Here is a 15,991-nt window from a genome sequence, read left to right as displayed (position 1 = left end):
TGAAACGGAAGACTTTTCACCAAAACTAGCCGAAAATAACTCCGACGTCTACTAAGTATTGGCGGTGGTGAAGTGGGTTAAGAATGCCTAATTGATAATACCTATCAAAAGCCGTTGCAAATTACTCCTCCGTTGGACACATTCATATTCAATAATGTATTACTTAATTTGAATGCATAGAGGTTTCCAGACCAAGGTCCCAGAAATCCCCAGATAAATGAGATCTTTTTCTTTTTCCCTTACAGAATTTTCTTTCGACTTTTTAATACTTATATACTTTAGAATTACAGATCTTTCAGATGAAATGAACCTGATTTATCATCCTTGCTAATATTGTGACCATTGTTCTATACATCAAAAATGCATAACACACTTAATACCTGGGGTGTTAAATTGCCGCTGCAAAGTAGCCACAGGAAGGAGGTGGGGCTCCTAAGCAAAAGGATGGTCGTTCTAGGGAGCAGTTAGATAAATAACATTTTATGTATTTATTGTTTTATACAATCCGGTCTCCAGTGGATTCATTTAAACTTCTCGGAACAGCATTTAGCGACTAAAGACATTATTTATTGTACATGTGTTTCACATTTGTCATATTCAGCATTATGTACAGACTCAATTTCATATTCACAAATTGTACATTCATAATATCTATGATACATGAAGAACAACGGGAAATGCAATATATGCTATGATGTTCCATTAGTGCTACTCCCACATAATATTTCCCCCAAAATTATTCACAAATAGACTGCTATCGGCAAATGTAATCACCGTAAAAACTCATTTACTGTGCTCAACGCATACAGGCCTGGAACAAAAACATTTATTTAAATTAATGCATCTTTCCTGAGATAAATGTTCCTCTCCTGATTTCGAGCGCGTCCGTGTCCGAAAGCAGGCATTATGGCAACACGTGTGGAGTGACAGGACCCGTTTCTGCAAAACGTGGCGTTTCAAAGCTCGTTTACGATAAGAATTTAAGGGGTGATCACCTCAAAAACAATAACTCTTCGAAATTCATGATTTTGCCCCTTCGCTAATCATCCCGAAACGCACGCAAATAGATACATGTCACTATGCAGAAGGGCCGTACTTCTGCAGCGTAGTTTCACATTCATGGTTAGTTTTACTGTGGAATGTGCAAATATTTATCTCATTTGTAAGTGAAATATCACAGACGATACGTTTCCATGGCAACGAAACTGAAAACGTCACCAAGCACCCATTATTTGAGAACCATTATTTCGCTTTTTTTTTTTTTTTTTTTTTTCATAATCGCTAGTCCCACTGACGAATCACTGCAACATTCTGTCAGTTCGGGAGGACCGCAGACTAGCCACTTGCCGTCTGCGAAACGGCGCAGCCAACCACTTCCTTTCCACCGCACGGGCCATCGTCAGTTCCGCTGCTGAAGCGACTGCACAGTAGCCTGGTCGACCAAGGTAGTAGTCGTTAGTTAGTGTTCACCCAGGCTACAAAAAGTCTCCCTTCCTAGACATGTTTTTGGGTATTGCTCTCAAATTTGTAACAAAGACAACACATATCTATTATCAAAACAACAAACTGAAAACTGTGCCCTTTCTTTGAAAAGGGCTTTGGAAGTTCAAGGAGAGGAACAGTACAGTGTAGTACATGGGAAAATGTGCACACAAACAGACCCTCTTCAGGGCTCATGTTATCTGGCGGTTAATTGTTCGTCCCGGCTTGTTCGGGGGCAGGTTTGACGGCGAACGAGTCTCGCTGGCTTTGCCACCAACAGCGGCGGGCTTAACGTCCGTCCAACGCCAACGGAGCTCCATCTTAATCCCACTTCATCTCGGTCCCATCCTCTCTTCTCCTTCATTCCTTGGTTACTCCCTCGTTTGAACTTTCCGTTGGCTTCCGCAGACCCGGCCGCACCGCTCTCAGGCGGCCTGCTTGTCGGGGTGGCTCTTGAGTTTGTGGAATTTGACGCTGTCCAGCTTCTCGAACCTCTTGCCGCAGTGCTCGCAGGTGAAGTTGTACAGGGCCTCTGGAGTGTGCTTCTTCATGTGCCAGTTGAGCGAGGCCCGCTGGCGGCACTGGTACCCGCAGATCTCGCACCTGCAGCGGAGGAGAACGCAATATGAACACAATCACGAACATCTATGCCAGGGGTGCCCAGAAGCATCCAAACAGGCCTGATTGTGGGCCTGCTTCCTGTTTCAGCTTCAGCCCATTATAAATGGTAAATGGTTGGCGGTTATAGAGCACCTTTATCCAATCATCCAATTGATGCTTCTCATTCACTCATTCACCCACACACTCACACACCAAGGGCGATTGGCTGCCATGCAAGGCACGGCAAGTGGCTAGTTCGTCAGGAGCATTTGGGGGTGTTTTGCTCAAGGACACTTTGACACACACAGGGAGGAATCGAACTGGCAACCCTCCGACTGCCAGATGACTGCTCTTACCTACTGAGCCAATGTTGCCCAGTATTATGACACCTGGGGGGTATTTCACAACGTAGGATTACAGAGTTAGCTGGATAATGGCACTGAGTGAAACCCGGGACCCTTAAAAATCTGAAACATGAAGTAAAAAGGTGCTGTTATGGCTTTCATACAGCTTAGTTAACTCAGTGATCCTGCTGCATGAAATACCTCCCTGGTTCAACTAATTAACTCATTAATCATGGTATTTACATCACATTACATGCATTTCAGGGGAGGCTCTTATCCAGAATGACCTGCAAAGCTTTTGCAATCAAGTGTTCAATCAAGATCTTGCTAAAGAGAATTCGGATAATAGATTTTTGATCTGCCCTTTTTCAGATAAGACTTGACACCCCTGATTTATATAACTTGAATAGCAAATATTTATGCTATAAAGGTTATGTGTATTACTATATAGTATTCTATTATTAATGTATACATTGAGTTAAGTTATTCACCAAGTTATGGTCTCTTTTATACAGGTAGGTAACGCCTTTATACACAAAGTGAGTTAGTTGTTTTGATCAGACATTTAGATAGTATCTAGCCAACATTCATGACCATTACAGGAACACTTCTGCTGAAAGGTGAATGAAATGAGTAATATATTCAGAGCAATCCTAAGAAGCCACATAATAACAAAACTGGAGAAACCCAGGGAAAGGTTTTAGTTGAACACAGAAAATAAGTGAGCCTCCATGGCCAACCAAGTGGTTTCCCTGGGTTTGAGCATCTGGGGTGGTGAGCTTACTGCAGGGGTGTCTCGCCGGTGTGCGTGCGCCGATGAACCTCCAGGTGATTCTTGCGTTTGAAAGACTTCCCGCACGTCTCACAGATAAAGTCCCGCACACCTGTCAACAAGAGGAGGGAAATGCAGGGTGCAGGAATGAGAGGCAGTGTCAATACACAGTGTAAATGGTAAAATGGTAAATGGTTGGAATTTATATAGCGCCTTTATCCAAAGCGCTGTACAATTGATGCTTCTCATTCACTCATTCATACACACACTCACATACCGACGGCGATTGGCTGCCATGCAAGGCGCCGACCAGCTCGTCAGGAGCATTTGGCGGTTAGGTGTCTTGCTCAGGGACACTTCGACACACCCCGGGCGGGGGATCGAACCGGCAGACGACTGCTCTTACTGCCTGAGCCATGTCGCCCCACAGTGTGCCCCATGACCTGCTGGTGCAGTCTAAGAAATAAGTATGTGTGGAATAGTGAGGGTGGATGTGTGGAACTGGGTCTACAGAGTACAGAAATGTGCGTTTGAGAGAGTGTGTGCGTGCATGTACCCGAGTGGATGATCATGTGACGATGCAGGTGGTTGGAGAGGTAGAACTTCTTTCCGCAGCCAGGATGAGGGCACACCTTAGTCCTGCCCTTCCTGTGGACCAGATTCACGTGATTCTGCAGGAGAGGACACACATATACACCGGCACTCAGAAACACAACACCAAGTACTTCCTGTGCCTGCCTAGTCACACGAAACAACACGTGGCCAAGATATTAATGTCCGAGGGCATTCGTACAATAACAACAAATCCTTTAATCTTTTAAGAATATACATGTACAAGATGAAAGATGATCAATCATGTCATTGTGTCAATGGCAAGCAGTGTGCAGCAGGGGGCGCCATTACTCACCTGAAAACTGCTGATGGCCACGTACACCTGGCTGCAGCCCTCGTACGGACAGTGGAACATCTTCAGCATCCCGTCCGCCTCCACCACTGGACCCCGCCGGCTCCGCCTGGATCTAAACACACAGAACGCTGATGGCCATGGTCTGCCCCAAAAACCAACCCTCACTCCATCCATCCACCTATCAATCCATCCACCCACCTATCAATCCATCCACCCACCCATCCACCCATCCACCCATCAATCCACCCACCCACCCACCTAAAACAGGACTACAGGTCCTCTGTGTCCTGTAGGCTGAACAATCTCTCACACACCTGCTGAGGCTCCTCTGGTTCTCCCTCTCAGAGGCCTCAGGTCTGTGGGGCCCCACACTGGGCTGCAGCAGCTGTTTGTTTCCCAGTTCTGTGGGGTTAAGGAACAGAAATGGCAACTTACAGCACTCACACTGCAGATATAAACATTAACAGCACTTACACTGAATATATAACCACTAACAACACTTACACTGCAGATATAGCCACTAACAGCAATTACACACTGCAGATATAACCACTAACAACACTTACACTGCAGGTATAACCAGTAACAGCAATTACACACTGCAGATATAACCACTAACAACACTTACACTGCAGGTATAACCACTAACAGCACTTACACTGCATGTATAACCACTAACAGCACTTACACTGCAGATATAACCATAAACAGGACTTACTCACTGCAGATATAACCACTAACAACACTTACATTGCAGGTATAACCAGTAACAGCAATTACACACTGCAGATATAACCACTAACAACACTTACACTGCAGGTATAACCACTAACAGCACTTACACTGCATGTATAACCACTAACAGCAGTTACACTGCAGATATAACCATAAACAGGACTTACTCACGGCAGCTGTAACCACTAACCACTATTAGCGTCAAAGTCACCACCATGGATTAAAATTGTCTTCCAACTCAGTGGCAATAATATAGTTTCATAAGAAAGTATATTTCCTAAAATGTTACCATCACAAACTGCAGGACCAGTGCAATGTGGAAACACACAGCAGGTAGACGCGGCTGAAAGTGTGATAAAAGGTGGTGAGAGTGGAGAACCATACCCCTGATGCCGTCTGTGTCTGGGACCGGGGCCTTGAGAGCAGCCTCTGTTGGGCACACCTGATTGTAGGCCACGCCCTCAATAAAGGTGCAGGTTACTTCATCCCCGCCCGCACCAGCCATGTTCAGCTGGATGCCCTCTGATGTCAGGGCCTCGTACCCAGGGCCAGTGATGATGATAACCTGCTGCAGGGGGGGCAATAGCATCGCAGTACAATGAGCATTTCTGCTAAGCCAGAGCTTCCTAGAAAACCACAGCCACAACTAGCTTGATCCAGCTAGCTTATTGTGCATTGCATTTTTGTTTACCTGTGATCCCTCTAAAGTCCCCCTCCCATCTGGGATCTGGCAGCTGGCCACCACTGTCTGCAGAGTCTGGGGTTCGAAAATGTCTCCCTGTATGGTGGGAGGGGCTGGCGGTGGGTGGGGCTGATGGTTGCCGTTGGCGACGTGGTTGCTCAGCACATCCGCATCCCCGTTCTCTAGCCGGTCCGTCATGGCCGCCGTCACCACCACACACTCGTACCCCTCCTGACCCTGCCCCAAGGCTGTGCCCCCTCCCTGGACCCCACACCTCCCCAGCACCTCCTGCGCCCCCTTCTCATCCTCCGTGGTGTCATTCTCCATCACTACGCCTTGGCACAGCCCCTCGCTCTCCGACTCCTGCGCCAAACACTTGGCCCCCTCCATCACCACCTCCATCTCCCAGATGGACTGCTCCCCCATGGAGAGCTCGGTGGACGGGGAATCTTTCCGGGACGTGGGGCCTGGAAGCAGCTTCGAGGTGGTGGCCTTGCCCACGTGGTTCAGGGTTACCTCAGCGTCCTGCACACCAGCCTCCTCTGACTCCTCGCCAGGGTCTGCCAAGTAGGGAGCACAATGAAGCAGAGAGGAAGAGGACAATGGGGCCAGAGCAGCAGGCCAGCTCTTTCTACAGTCAACCTAACGCAATTCTGACAAGCCGTTTTCAATCCCACGGAAAGCACACAGGTGAACAATGGAGTAACGAAGTGGCTAAAGCAGCACTACACTTATGAATGAAATGACTGAAAAAAACTACAGACCTGTAAATTGGTTGGAAGCGGTGGATCCCGCCGTCCTCCTCTTCCGCCTCGCCCGCGTCCTGACGCCTCTCGTCTGCGCGAGCGCCCGCCCGCTGCCCTCCACCTCGCCCTCGGTCTCAGACTCGCTGGCGCATGCTGCTGGCGATGGGAAGCGCTGCACGAAAGAGTGGCCCGCATCGCACTGCCACACCGCGGCGGTGGAGAGGCCGAGGGCCGGCTCCAGGCCCTGCAGCCGGGGTTCATGCGGACAGGAGCGGGTGTGATCCTGGTACCACTGCACAAGGCTTCGGAGGCTGCTCGCCTCACCCCTCTTTTCTGCAGAGCAAGATAGCTACTGTTTGAAAACCAGAAAGCAACATGGCACAGATACAGACAGAGAGAGATTGTGCTTCATAGACTCATTATGCAAAGCGAATTAATATAAATTTTTTCCCCTGCATAAATCTGTGCATCCTCATTAAACATAAAAGATATGGGTGTTATTTGTCTGCACATTCGGGCTGACTGAAGCCAGGCATTTTGCTCTGAAATTAAAGTCAGTGGGCTAAAATAACAACTAAACTACAAAAGCACCCCACTCACCACTTTTTTGTTTGATACACAGCTCTGCTGTCGTTTTCTTCCTAGAATGCAGAAATAGAGATTTGAATCACAGCGCGTCTAATATCCAACAGCTCCTTAGAAGGGACCCTTCAGGAACTTAGCTGGCAACCATATCACAGTTAATAACAATGCATGTACTAAAGCGCTGTACAATTTATGCTTCTCATTCAGCCATTCATACCCACGGCGATTGGCTGCCATGCAAGGCACCAACCAGCTCGTCAGGAGCATTTCTTGCTCAGGGACACTTCGACACAGCCCGGGCGGGGGATCGAACCGGCAATCCTTACCGCCTCAGCCAATCGACTAGAAGTCGGCTGACGACTAGAAGTAAATTGTTGCAAATACACATTGTGGACGCCAGCCCTCTTACATTTCTTTCCGAGACAGATGGCAAGCTTAAAACTGTCTGCAGGACATCTATCAAGACGACAGTCGATCAGAAACTAATAACGTTGGCCAACTAGCTAGTTAGCAACTTATCGAGCGAGATAGTATGGCATTTAAACATCCACTTCTCAAGATTTCATCACACACAGCTCTCTTTAACACATTTAAATTGAATGCACCTACCCGATATGTTTGTGCTGATGCCTCTCCCCGTATGTTGAGTGCAACAAGATTAAGTACTCAGCGAGTCCAGCGTCACTCAAGCTGGTCCGCCGTCTCAGTTCGCTCCAGACCTTGTGCGACTCCCCGAGGTACACGCGCCTCACATCATACTTTTTCCGCGACTCCAGTCGTCTCTTCGCCCGATCGGTGTCAGTGAGCCGAGGGCGACCTCTGCATCGCCTCAGTATAGCCGAAATCTGTTCCCCGGCTTCTCCACTGTCCAGGGTACTCGTCTCTTCGCTATAAGCGTCCGCCATCTTGATAACAGCTGTCTGTTGTTGTGGTAAGAGATTTGACCTTACCGGAAGTTGATAGATGTACCTTCCAGGAAGTTGAGCATAATTTACCATAGAATATCGAATATAATTTCCTCGCGGGAAACTACTAGTCGTCGGTTAGGTTATCACTATCAGTGAAATTAAACATTTGTGAAATATGTGGACGACGTTTTTGTTGCTATAGCTAGCACAAAATGGCCGATATTTTAGCACTCGTTTTGAAGCTTAATAGTGCACGACCCCAGGATTTAGAGAACTTCAGTTTCACCTCTGCTACTGGCTGGAATACATCGCCATGTATGATTGTGGGGGAGCGCTGTGGCGTTAAAACGTCGCTTTTGTTCTTGGCCGCAGTTACAGCTGCGTCGGAGTTAGGGGTGAAAGTGCTGTTTCTCACTCCGACACCAATCCAGAAACTCCCCGGACCGCTTCAAGACTCGCTCGCCAACTTGAATCCCGATGGTCTGAAGGTAAAAGTGGCCATGTCCCCTCCCAACCACACTTTGGGTACATACTCTGTACACCCCAAAAGGGGTCGCTGTCTTTTTATCTTTCCTAGAGACAAAACCAAATTCCTTTTCAAATGGTGCATATGGTTTCGGAGTACTGTTCATGAAAAAATTTAGGCTACGTATAAGACGTATTCTACATGTTTGTATATACCCTCTTAAAATATGTGCCTACTAAACTATGTTGTATTGGTGCCATTTGAAGTTACTGTTTATATTACAAGTGGTCTGTCATCAGTGGGAGTTGCTGACTGCAGATACAGGCGTGGACATTGTCACAATTTCTGTAAAATGTACTTTTACACTGATTAAATAGCCAGGTATAATTATGTAGGATATTTGTGTAGCATATTAAAGGCTTTTTGCAGACACTTATTCACAGATTACACAACCCATTTATACAAATGGATATTTTATTGAAGCAATTCAGCACAAGGGCACAACAGCACCCCAGAATCAAACACTGCCATCCCATATTAGAGCAGTAACAATCAAGATGAATAAACTAAAAATATCTGTAAAATGTTTTAAGTTGCCTCTTGAAAATGAATGCTCCAAGCAAGTAAACAACAAGTTGTAAGTAAGTTAGTTTTCTTATTTGATCATATGGTTCATGAACTGACAGACATTTTGGGCTTTTTTCCCTCCCCCAGAAAATAAAGTTCATGTACCCCAGGTCTCGGGAGGAGCTGCTGCAGGACGTGGCCTCGCTGCATGAGTCTGCCTGTGGGCCCGCCGCCCCCGCCTCCCTGCTCATCTTGGACGGGCTGGAGCGCTACCTGGGTGCGGGGGCGGGGCCTGAGACGGAGGAGCAGCTGGCCGCCGCCCACATCGCGGCCCTATTGGCCGACACGGCGGCCTTCCTCACCGGGAAGCTGGAGGAGAGGGGCGGGGCCTGCGCTCCCTGTCGGGTCATCGTCTCTTTCGACACCGGCAGGCAGGGGCACGCGGGCAGCGAGCTGCCGGCTCCAGATCCCGTCCTCTCCGTCCTCGACCGCTACTTCCCCGTACGGGGTACCCTCGACCGGGACTGGAGCTGCGCCCTTCCCGGCACTGCCGGGGAGCCGGGGGCCGCTTGGCAGATCTACTTCTCCGGTGCGGGCGTCACCGCCACCCACGCCGCCGGTAAGGGAGAAGGCCCGATACTCGGACGGCAGTGGCGATTGGAAGTTCGCCAAAATGGTGCAGTGGAGTTCTCGTTGGTCAGCTGAGAGAACCGAGCAAAAGAATGGGCGTCCATGGAATGAACACTCATACACTACCGAATGACCCAGGGGGATGCTCTGCATAGCACCCGTTTCAACTGAATGTATAAAGTATATTTATATGTACATTATAAAAAATAAAAATAAAAAAAGACCCATGGAACCATGGAAAAATACTTCCAGTCAAATCCAATAAACTAGAATGTACATTTTGACTTAATGGGCAGACATTACCTTTATGAAAGAACCGTGGTGATTAAAAATGGTTGCAACAAGTTTTCAGCATGTGGAGATTTTGAACAGGTTTTGACAACACAACAGGTGTGAAATCTTCACAGAATCAAATATTATGTGGTCAGTAAACACATAATCCTCTGAAAAAGGAGTATCAAGAGTGGAGTGGGAGGAGGAGACAGACATTTTTGTTGTCAATGTTGAGAGGCCACAGTCTGTAGTTATAACCTGATGGTGATGAACACATGAAAACTCCTCTTGGTTATATGGGTTGAGATGCCCCCTGCAGCCTGTTTGAGTCAAGATAACTTTGACAGTGTTCGTACTTACCGGAATGCAGCTCACAATATGTAATACTGAAAGTAAATCCTAAACTTGGAAGGAAAAGTAAAACTTTACTATAACAAACCCAAACACTGCAGAGCAGTGCTGTCCAACTCTTTTCTTTGGCTTTTCTGCCAACTTAATCCCCCTCTGACAGAAAATGCTAACAAGTAAATTTACTTGCAAGAAATTGCTTTCTTGGCTAACCCAATGTTCTGAGTTGCGCAGCTTGGAAACATGCCTTCACTTCAAAAACAGCACTGGCCTGCTAAGAGCCTACAGCAAGAACTGGAGTGAACTTTTCAAATGTATTTTTGACACACTTAGGTTTAAGACTTTCATAATTATTTAACACGGTTATGAGCTACCACACATTTCTTCCTTTACCCACATGACACTTAAATGTACATGTAAAACTTGTGTAAAACTTACAGTTACATGTATATTTACATATCAGATTTGGATTGTGTTACATTATTTAAATATAACAGATGGCCCTTCCATCTGATTCGCACACATTAACGGAGACTACAAGATCTTGTTTTGTGTTCCACTCAGTCTATGGTACTTGTAAGTTTCCTGTCTACCTACCACATAGATGTCATGAAGGTGAGTATGTTTTAAGTTCTTCCTCATTCATAATCCCTCATGACAGCTTGCAAATTAGCAGTCAACCCCTTGTGGGGATGGGTTCTCCATTGGAATGCTGCTTGTGCTGGGGTAAGTTCTTGTACTCACTAGCATAGAGGCTTCCAGCCCCACCCGATCGAGTCGTACTGGAACTCATGGGGCTGTAGTCCATGGAGACGCCCGAATCAGCCACGGCCAGGTAGGGCGACCCAGGTCCCTTGGACAGCCAGGGATTTTGGGGGTACTCAAAGCCAGAATGGGAGGACAGTCTGCCCGATCTGAAACCCTGGCAAGGGGCCCCGAGTTCGGAGCGGGACGTGGCGTTCCCGGGGGCTGCGACGAGGACGTGCAACTCTTCAGAAACATCGTCTAGTATTAAGGGCGGGGAAGGCACGCCGTCTCTGCTGCCAGGCTGGGAGATCTGGTCTAGAGTCACATAAGCATCCTGGGACTGCAGGAGGGAGGGCCAGGGGCTGGGGATGGGCTGCTTCTGCAGAGTCTGGAGTTGATCCATCAGCCAGCACTCATAGGAGGGTGTCTTCGACCTTTCCATGGAAGTGGAGCCCAGTTTCACACTCCCGTCATCTTCTTCCTCCTCTTCCTCACTCACCCCCTGCTGCATGCCGGATGCCCTGGGGAGCAGGGTGAGACCAGGGCTGAGGGGCCCATTACTGGCCTCGGACAGCACCTCCAATGGGCCTGACATTGCTTCCTGGTAGAAGAGGCTAGGCCTCAGTTGCAACCATCCACTGCTTTGGCCCAGCCACTCCTTAGAATAAGATGGAAGAGACTTCAGAGTCCAGATACAGAATGGAACAAATGCATAGCCAGGAATATAACAGTACTCTCCATTAAAAGCACTTTGAGCTGTCAAGGTTTTAATAGATGTAGATGAGCATCCTGAGTGCAAGATTGATCCTGCTGATTGAGGGCACTCAGTGCACAAATCTTGTATTACAAAGTCGTATTATGGAGTTTTGCTGCATGCAGGTCATAGGGTCAGAATACAGCCTGAGTGGCATTCCCACTTACCAGAAAGTCACCTCCATACACCGTGAAGAGACCTGGAAACTGGTTTTCTGGACTGGGAATATGGACAGGCCATATCTTCCATAAGTACCTGAAGTCAAGGAGCAGATGTGTTCAGTCAAAGGTGAGAAATAATATTCTCTCAAAATCCTATTAAAAAAAACTCATAAGATCTGAAAGTGGCACATTCTAAGAAGAGGGGAGGTTGGTCATAAACTTTTCTGTCTGAAAGGGACTAATAATTATTTGACTAATATATTCACTTTTGTGACCAAATGCTCAGTAAAACCAATTTAAGGACTGTCAGATCCTACTAAAGCACTTGTTTTGATATAATGATACACCCCATGGTCTGGTATCAAAATCTTCCCATACTACTAGTTCCAACTATGATCCGCACAGAAATGAGCTATCGTATCATCCAAGATGGGAGGGCATAATTCAGCAGGGATATCCTTTTCCTGCAAAACCATGATACATTTACCATCCTGCTGAATCGATTGCTTGGAAACAAAAATACCAACAACAAAAGTTGGAATTCCTCTCTGTGAAAACAAAAAGTAAAGTTTTGTGTAGAAAAGAAAAGTTGGCAAGAGCAATGGGTAAGAGTGAGAAACGTCGAAGCCTACAGCAAATAAAGTTGTGCACCTCCCAGTTCACAACAAGATGTCAGGCAGATGATTCTAATGTGTGTGGTAATGAAGGCCTCAAAGGTACTGAGTATATGCAGCTTTGTGACCATCTCATGGCTACAAGCCACAAACATGCAGGAGGGCTGAATGCTCCTGAGGTGAGCAGGCCCGAAGGGACTGTGAGAGGGTGGAGACTTACCTGCGATGGGACAGGAACGCCATGAGAGACAGCAGGGTCAGGATTAGAGAAATGACCAGGCAGAGCCCAATCACGAGTGGGTCCAGGTCTGTTTGGGGAGGAGGAGACCACCTTTTAACACTTTTATGGGACAGTTAAATCAGTTCTAGATCTGCTTTCAATGTGATTGTGATTGTTACATCATTCACTTAAGAACATTCTCATCCAATATTCATGGTCTTATACCTTAAAGGTTTAAAAAAGAAGCCATCACATCTTGACTCAAGTGAAAATCAACATTACTAAAATAATAGCCAGAAAAGATCTGAATTTAGGTGTAGCTGCTCTGTATTGAGTTTGGCTCATCGGTTAGCTACAGTTAGCATTGCATCTATACAGGACAATTTTGGTCTGACAATTCTCAGAACTACAGTATGAAGATGCCTGGAGTGGACTGGTCTTTAAGGGGGGCAACTGGAGAAACTTATCACCGCTGGGAGGAGTTTCCATGGAGACCGAGGGCGTCCAAGCACTCCAGTAGCCGTTGTAGGTGAGGCCGTCAGGCTTGGCACGGACCCACACTTCGTACCTGGTGCCAGCATTCAGGCTGCGCAGTATGAACTCTGTGTTGCCACGCACCACCTCCAGCTGAGGTTAAGGAGCACTTAGTGAGTTAATTTAGGGCTGGTTTCACAGACACAGATTAAAGGTATAATAGGTAATTTCAGACTTGTAACGGTCAGGAGAGGAATTGCAGCAACAAACACACTCAAACCACAACACTGTTTATCCCACCCCTTCTCTGTGAACGCGCTGATGTTGAAACGCCATTGGCTGTGGAAATTAGAACGAATTTTCAACCAATGATCTTGAATTATTGTATAGCTATATGATGTTTTGGTACAGAGTGCAAGCCCGTCAACTGCATATTTTGAAACCCGAATTTAAGGACTATAAATACAGGCAGAGAGTGAGTCAACATGTCAGTGAGCCTTTTTCAATGATAGGAAGGGCTTGGTCTTGTAACAATGTTTTAACACAAAAATATTACCTATTGTACCTTTAAGCCTATTCCTAGACTAAAGTGAATTTTGAATGAGTATTCTCCATAATTTTAGTGGAGGACTAAACTTAATCTGTGTCAGGCAGTAAAATCTTGGCTAAATAAGAGACTTAATATAATATTATTATAATTTTCATTTTCTTACGTATAATATGAATAATATGAATTTTTTTGATTGCACAGGGCAATTGCACATGAACTACATTCGGGCTCGGCTCGAGTAAACCTTTATTGTCGATCTTAAGAAGTTCCAAATACATCAGTAAATGGCATCACTTGAAACCAGTGAGTGCAGAATGGAGATGGATTGATTGAAAGGCAGCACGCTCGTAGCGGCCGCTGCAGGTGCACCGTACCTTTCGCGCGGGACTGCCCGCCAGGGCGTAGCGGACCTCGTACATCATGCTCTCGGCCATGTACTTCAGGGAGGGGGGCAGCCAGCGCAGCCTCAGCTGGCCCCTCTGCTCAGTCCTCCTGACCGTCAGGTTGGCGGGGGGATCCAGCAGAACTGAGTAAAGTCAAGATGCGGATGTTCAGAGAGTGCGTCGCTCAAGAGTCAGAGTCAGCATTGCAGCTACTGTATCAATCCTCAGCCCGGGGATAAAATACATTGGGAGGGTAACAAATTAAAAATAGTTACACCCCACATCCTGGGCCCCCCCCAGTCTCTGGCCCTGCTTAGAATGGTTGGCATTTCTTTGCTGGTGCGCCCTTTTGTTCTTGTTTCTTTCAACCAAATATTCTCTCTTAGTTTTCCATAGAGTTGGACACACCAGTGCTTGTTCCCTCCAATATTAAACACCAGTAAAACATTTTTACCAAGGACATGGGCACTTTAAAATGGCCCAATTCGTTTTTGCTTGGACTCATTCTTGTTGTGTGCCCCTGCAATTTAGGAATGGGTTCCCCAGTAATACTTGTTTGCATAAGAGTACCTAATGCATACAATATGTTATCGTGTGACATGGCTACCAGTTACCAGCATAGCTTCCTAACCTGTGCACATGCTGTCACTGCTCTTACGATATGCAAATGCATTCCTGACAAATGCATTTCTTTATATAATACATTATATACATACATTATATATATAATACATTTAAAATCAATCTGACAAACGAGCCATTATGAAGCTTTTCCCTCACACTTACACACAAGGTCAATGGAAAGGCTGCGGTTGTGGAGTGGTGCTCCATTCTGGAACACTTGCAGATCCAAGGAAACGAAGTGCTTGACCTTGGACAGCTTACAGAAATACCTTGTCCTACCGCCCCCTGCTGACTGGGATGCCACAGCACAAGCAGTGCTGTTCTCATTCCTGGAGAAGAAATGATCATTTTATTCCCCCACAAAAGCAAATTCCCATTAACTGGGCTGCTGAAAACTGAGGAATGAGTATAGATAGAACTTATTACAAAATAAATAAAAGCTTAGCAGATGCATAACAGTTATTTTAGCTCTTGTGTTCTTACATATTTGTAAGGATGCTGCAGTGTCTTCAAATTAATTAATCATTTTAAGATGTTCAGGGTTGCTGTTTTTTGAATGATCCAGGCTATGGCCTTCCACCCAGAGAAAGCAGTGCCACTCACTGGTATTTGTATATGAATGTGTACTGGCCAGGGGCACTGCGGCTGTCTTCCTCCCAAAAGCATGTGAGGTCCAACATCCCTTCTGCGAAGCATTTAGGGTTCTCCTGCTCAACAGCGGTCAATAGCGCCACTTAGGGAACAAAATCAGTTACCAAAATGGCTTGCTAAAATTATATGGTTAGGCTACGTACATTACAAGTGCTCAATATTACATATACTAGGTTGAGCCATAATATCTCTTACATATGGGAAAGCTACTGGTCATTGACAGTCATCACTGAGGAAAAAGTTTCTACTTATTTCACGGATTAAATACATTTTGAAACTTACAATGTCAACAGACAGCTTTCAAATACACTTAGGTTAGTTTGTTTCAATAATTGGTCTGGGCAATATAAAGGGCACGTGCGTATGCATTTAGAAAAACGGAAGAAACAAAATTCTGCAATCAAGGGTCTGATGTTCAGGACAGATTAAAGTAAACCGATTTTGTCATTTAACATAACATAAATGGTTTTACCTTTGGTTTCAAAGTCCCGAACCCCCTTCACGAAGAAAGTCCTTTGAAAAAAAAGAAATGCCAACAATCTCTTAAGCATTGTTGTTTTGATTTTGGTCATATTTTAGTCATAACTGAGAACAAAAAACATATTGATCCCTCTATTTTGCCGCAAAGAACGAGTCTAAAGCAGCACAGCACACCGTTACAATTCTGTGTCTCACGAAGAGGCGATAACGTTGCTCTTTGACACATGCATCACAGAAGATAAACTAAACAGTGAACCCGCAAACTGTTCTGTAGGAACCGTAGCCTAC

The 15,991-nt window shown here is 46.1% G+C and overlaps 2 protein-coding genes across 4 annotated transcripts; both read right to left on the bottom strand.

The window, feature by feature from the left end:
• Positions 1 to 545: 545 nt before the first annotated feature.
• On the bottom strand, positions 546 to 8,255 carry znf653 (zinc finger protein 653). Its single transcript, XM_061223237.1, has 10 exons — positions 7,463 to 8,255; positions 6,869 to 6,909; positions 6,287 to 6,601; positions 5,532 to 6,082; positions 5,225 to 5,408; positions 4,420 to 4,507; positions 4,106 to 4,217; positions 3,755 to 3,869; positions 3,211 to 3,310; positions 546 to 2,085 (listed from the first exon to the last, which is right to left on the bottom strand). Exons 1-10 carry the CDS (start codon positions 7,849 to 7,851, stop codon positions 1,908 to 1,910), a joined length of 2,073 nt encoding a protein of 690 aa, XP_061079221.1. The 5' UTR covers positions 7,852 to 8,255; the 3' UTR covers positions 546 to 1,907.
• Positions 8,256 to 8,683: 428 nt separating this feature from the next.
• Positions 8,684 to 15,961, bottom strand: LOC133114854 (erythropoietin receptor-like). Of its 3 annotated transcripts, none has more exons than XM_061224529.1 (9): positions 15,696 to 15,961; positions 15,176 to 15,279; positions 14,735 to 14,901; positions 13,940 to 14,091; positions 13,012 to 13,168; positions 12,542 to 12,629; positions 11,714 to 11,801; positions 10,790 to 11,450; positions 8,684 to 9,495 (listed from the first exon to the last, which is right to left on the bottom strand). In XM_061224529.1, the coding sequence occupies exons 2-9, from the start codon at positions 15,250 to 15,252 to the stop codon at positions 9,128 to 9,130; spliced, it is 1,758 nt and encodes a 585-aa protein (XP_061080513.1). In that variant the 5' UTR covers positions 15,253 to 15,279; positions 15,696 to 15,961; the 3' UTR covers positions 8,684 to 9,127. The 3 variants fall into 3 exon arrangements, with proteins under 3 accessions (XP_061080513.1, XP_061080512.1, XP_061080514.1); XM_061224528.1 differs by having other exon boundaries at positions 15,176 to 15,305; positions 15,696 to 15,960; XM_061224530.1 differs by lacking the exon at positions 15,696 to 15,961 and having other exon boundaries at positions 15,056 to 15,192.
• Positions 15,962 to 15,991: the final 30 nt, after the last annotated feature.

Source organism: Conger conger, chromosome 16 (genome assembly GCF_963514075.1).
Source record: "Conger conger chromosome 16, fConCon1.1, whole genome shotgun sequence".
In the NCBI taxonomy this organism is placed as follows: domain Eukaryota; kingdom Metazoa; phylum Chordata; class Actinopteri; order Anguilliformes; family Congridae; genus Conger; species Conger conger.
This window is presented reverse-complemented; position numbering and strand designations above follow the sequence as displayed.

What these genes read in the sequence shown, in the direction of transcription:
- znf653 (XM_061223237.1), bottom strand. Translation starts at nt 7,851, where the DNA reads ATGGTAAATTATGCTCAACTTCCTGGAAGGTACATCTATCAACTTCCG. An exon ending in CATCAGCACAAACATATCGG is followed by an intron (nt 6,910 to 7,462) that starts GTAGGTGCATTC and finishes TCTGCATTCTAG; the next exon opens with GAAGAAAACGACAGCAGAGC. An exon ending in AACCAGAGGAGCCTCAGCAG is followed by an intron (nt 4,218 to 4,419) that starts GTGTGTGAGAGA and finishes CTGTGTGTTTAG; the next exon opens with ATCCAGGCGGAGCCGGCGGG.
- LOC133114854 (XM_061224528.1), bottom strand. Translation starts at nt 15,795, where the DNA reads ATGACCAAAATCAAAACAACAATGCTTAAGAGATTGTTGGCATTTCTT. An exon ending in CGGGCAGTCCCGCGCGAAAG is followed by an intron (nt 13,169 to 13,939) that starts GTACGGTGCACC and finishes CCTTAACCTCAG; the next exon opens with CTGGAGGTGGTGCGTGGCAA. An exon ending in GCGTTCCTGTCCCATCGCAG is followed by an intron (nt 11,802 to 12,541) that starts GTAAGTCTCCAC and finishes CCTTGACTTCAG; the next exon opens with GTACTTATGGAAGATATGGC.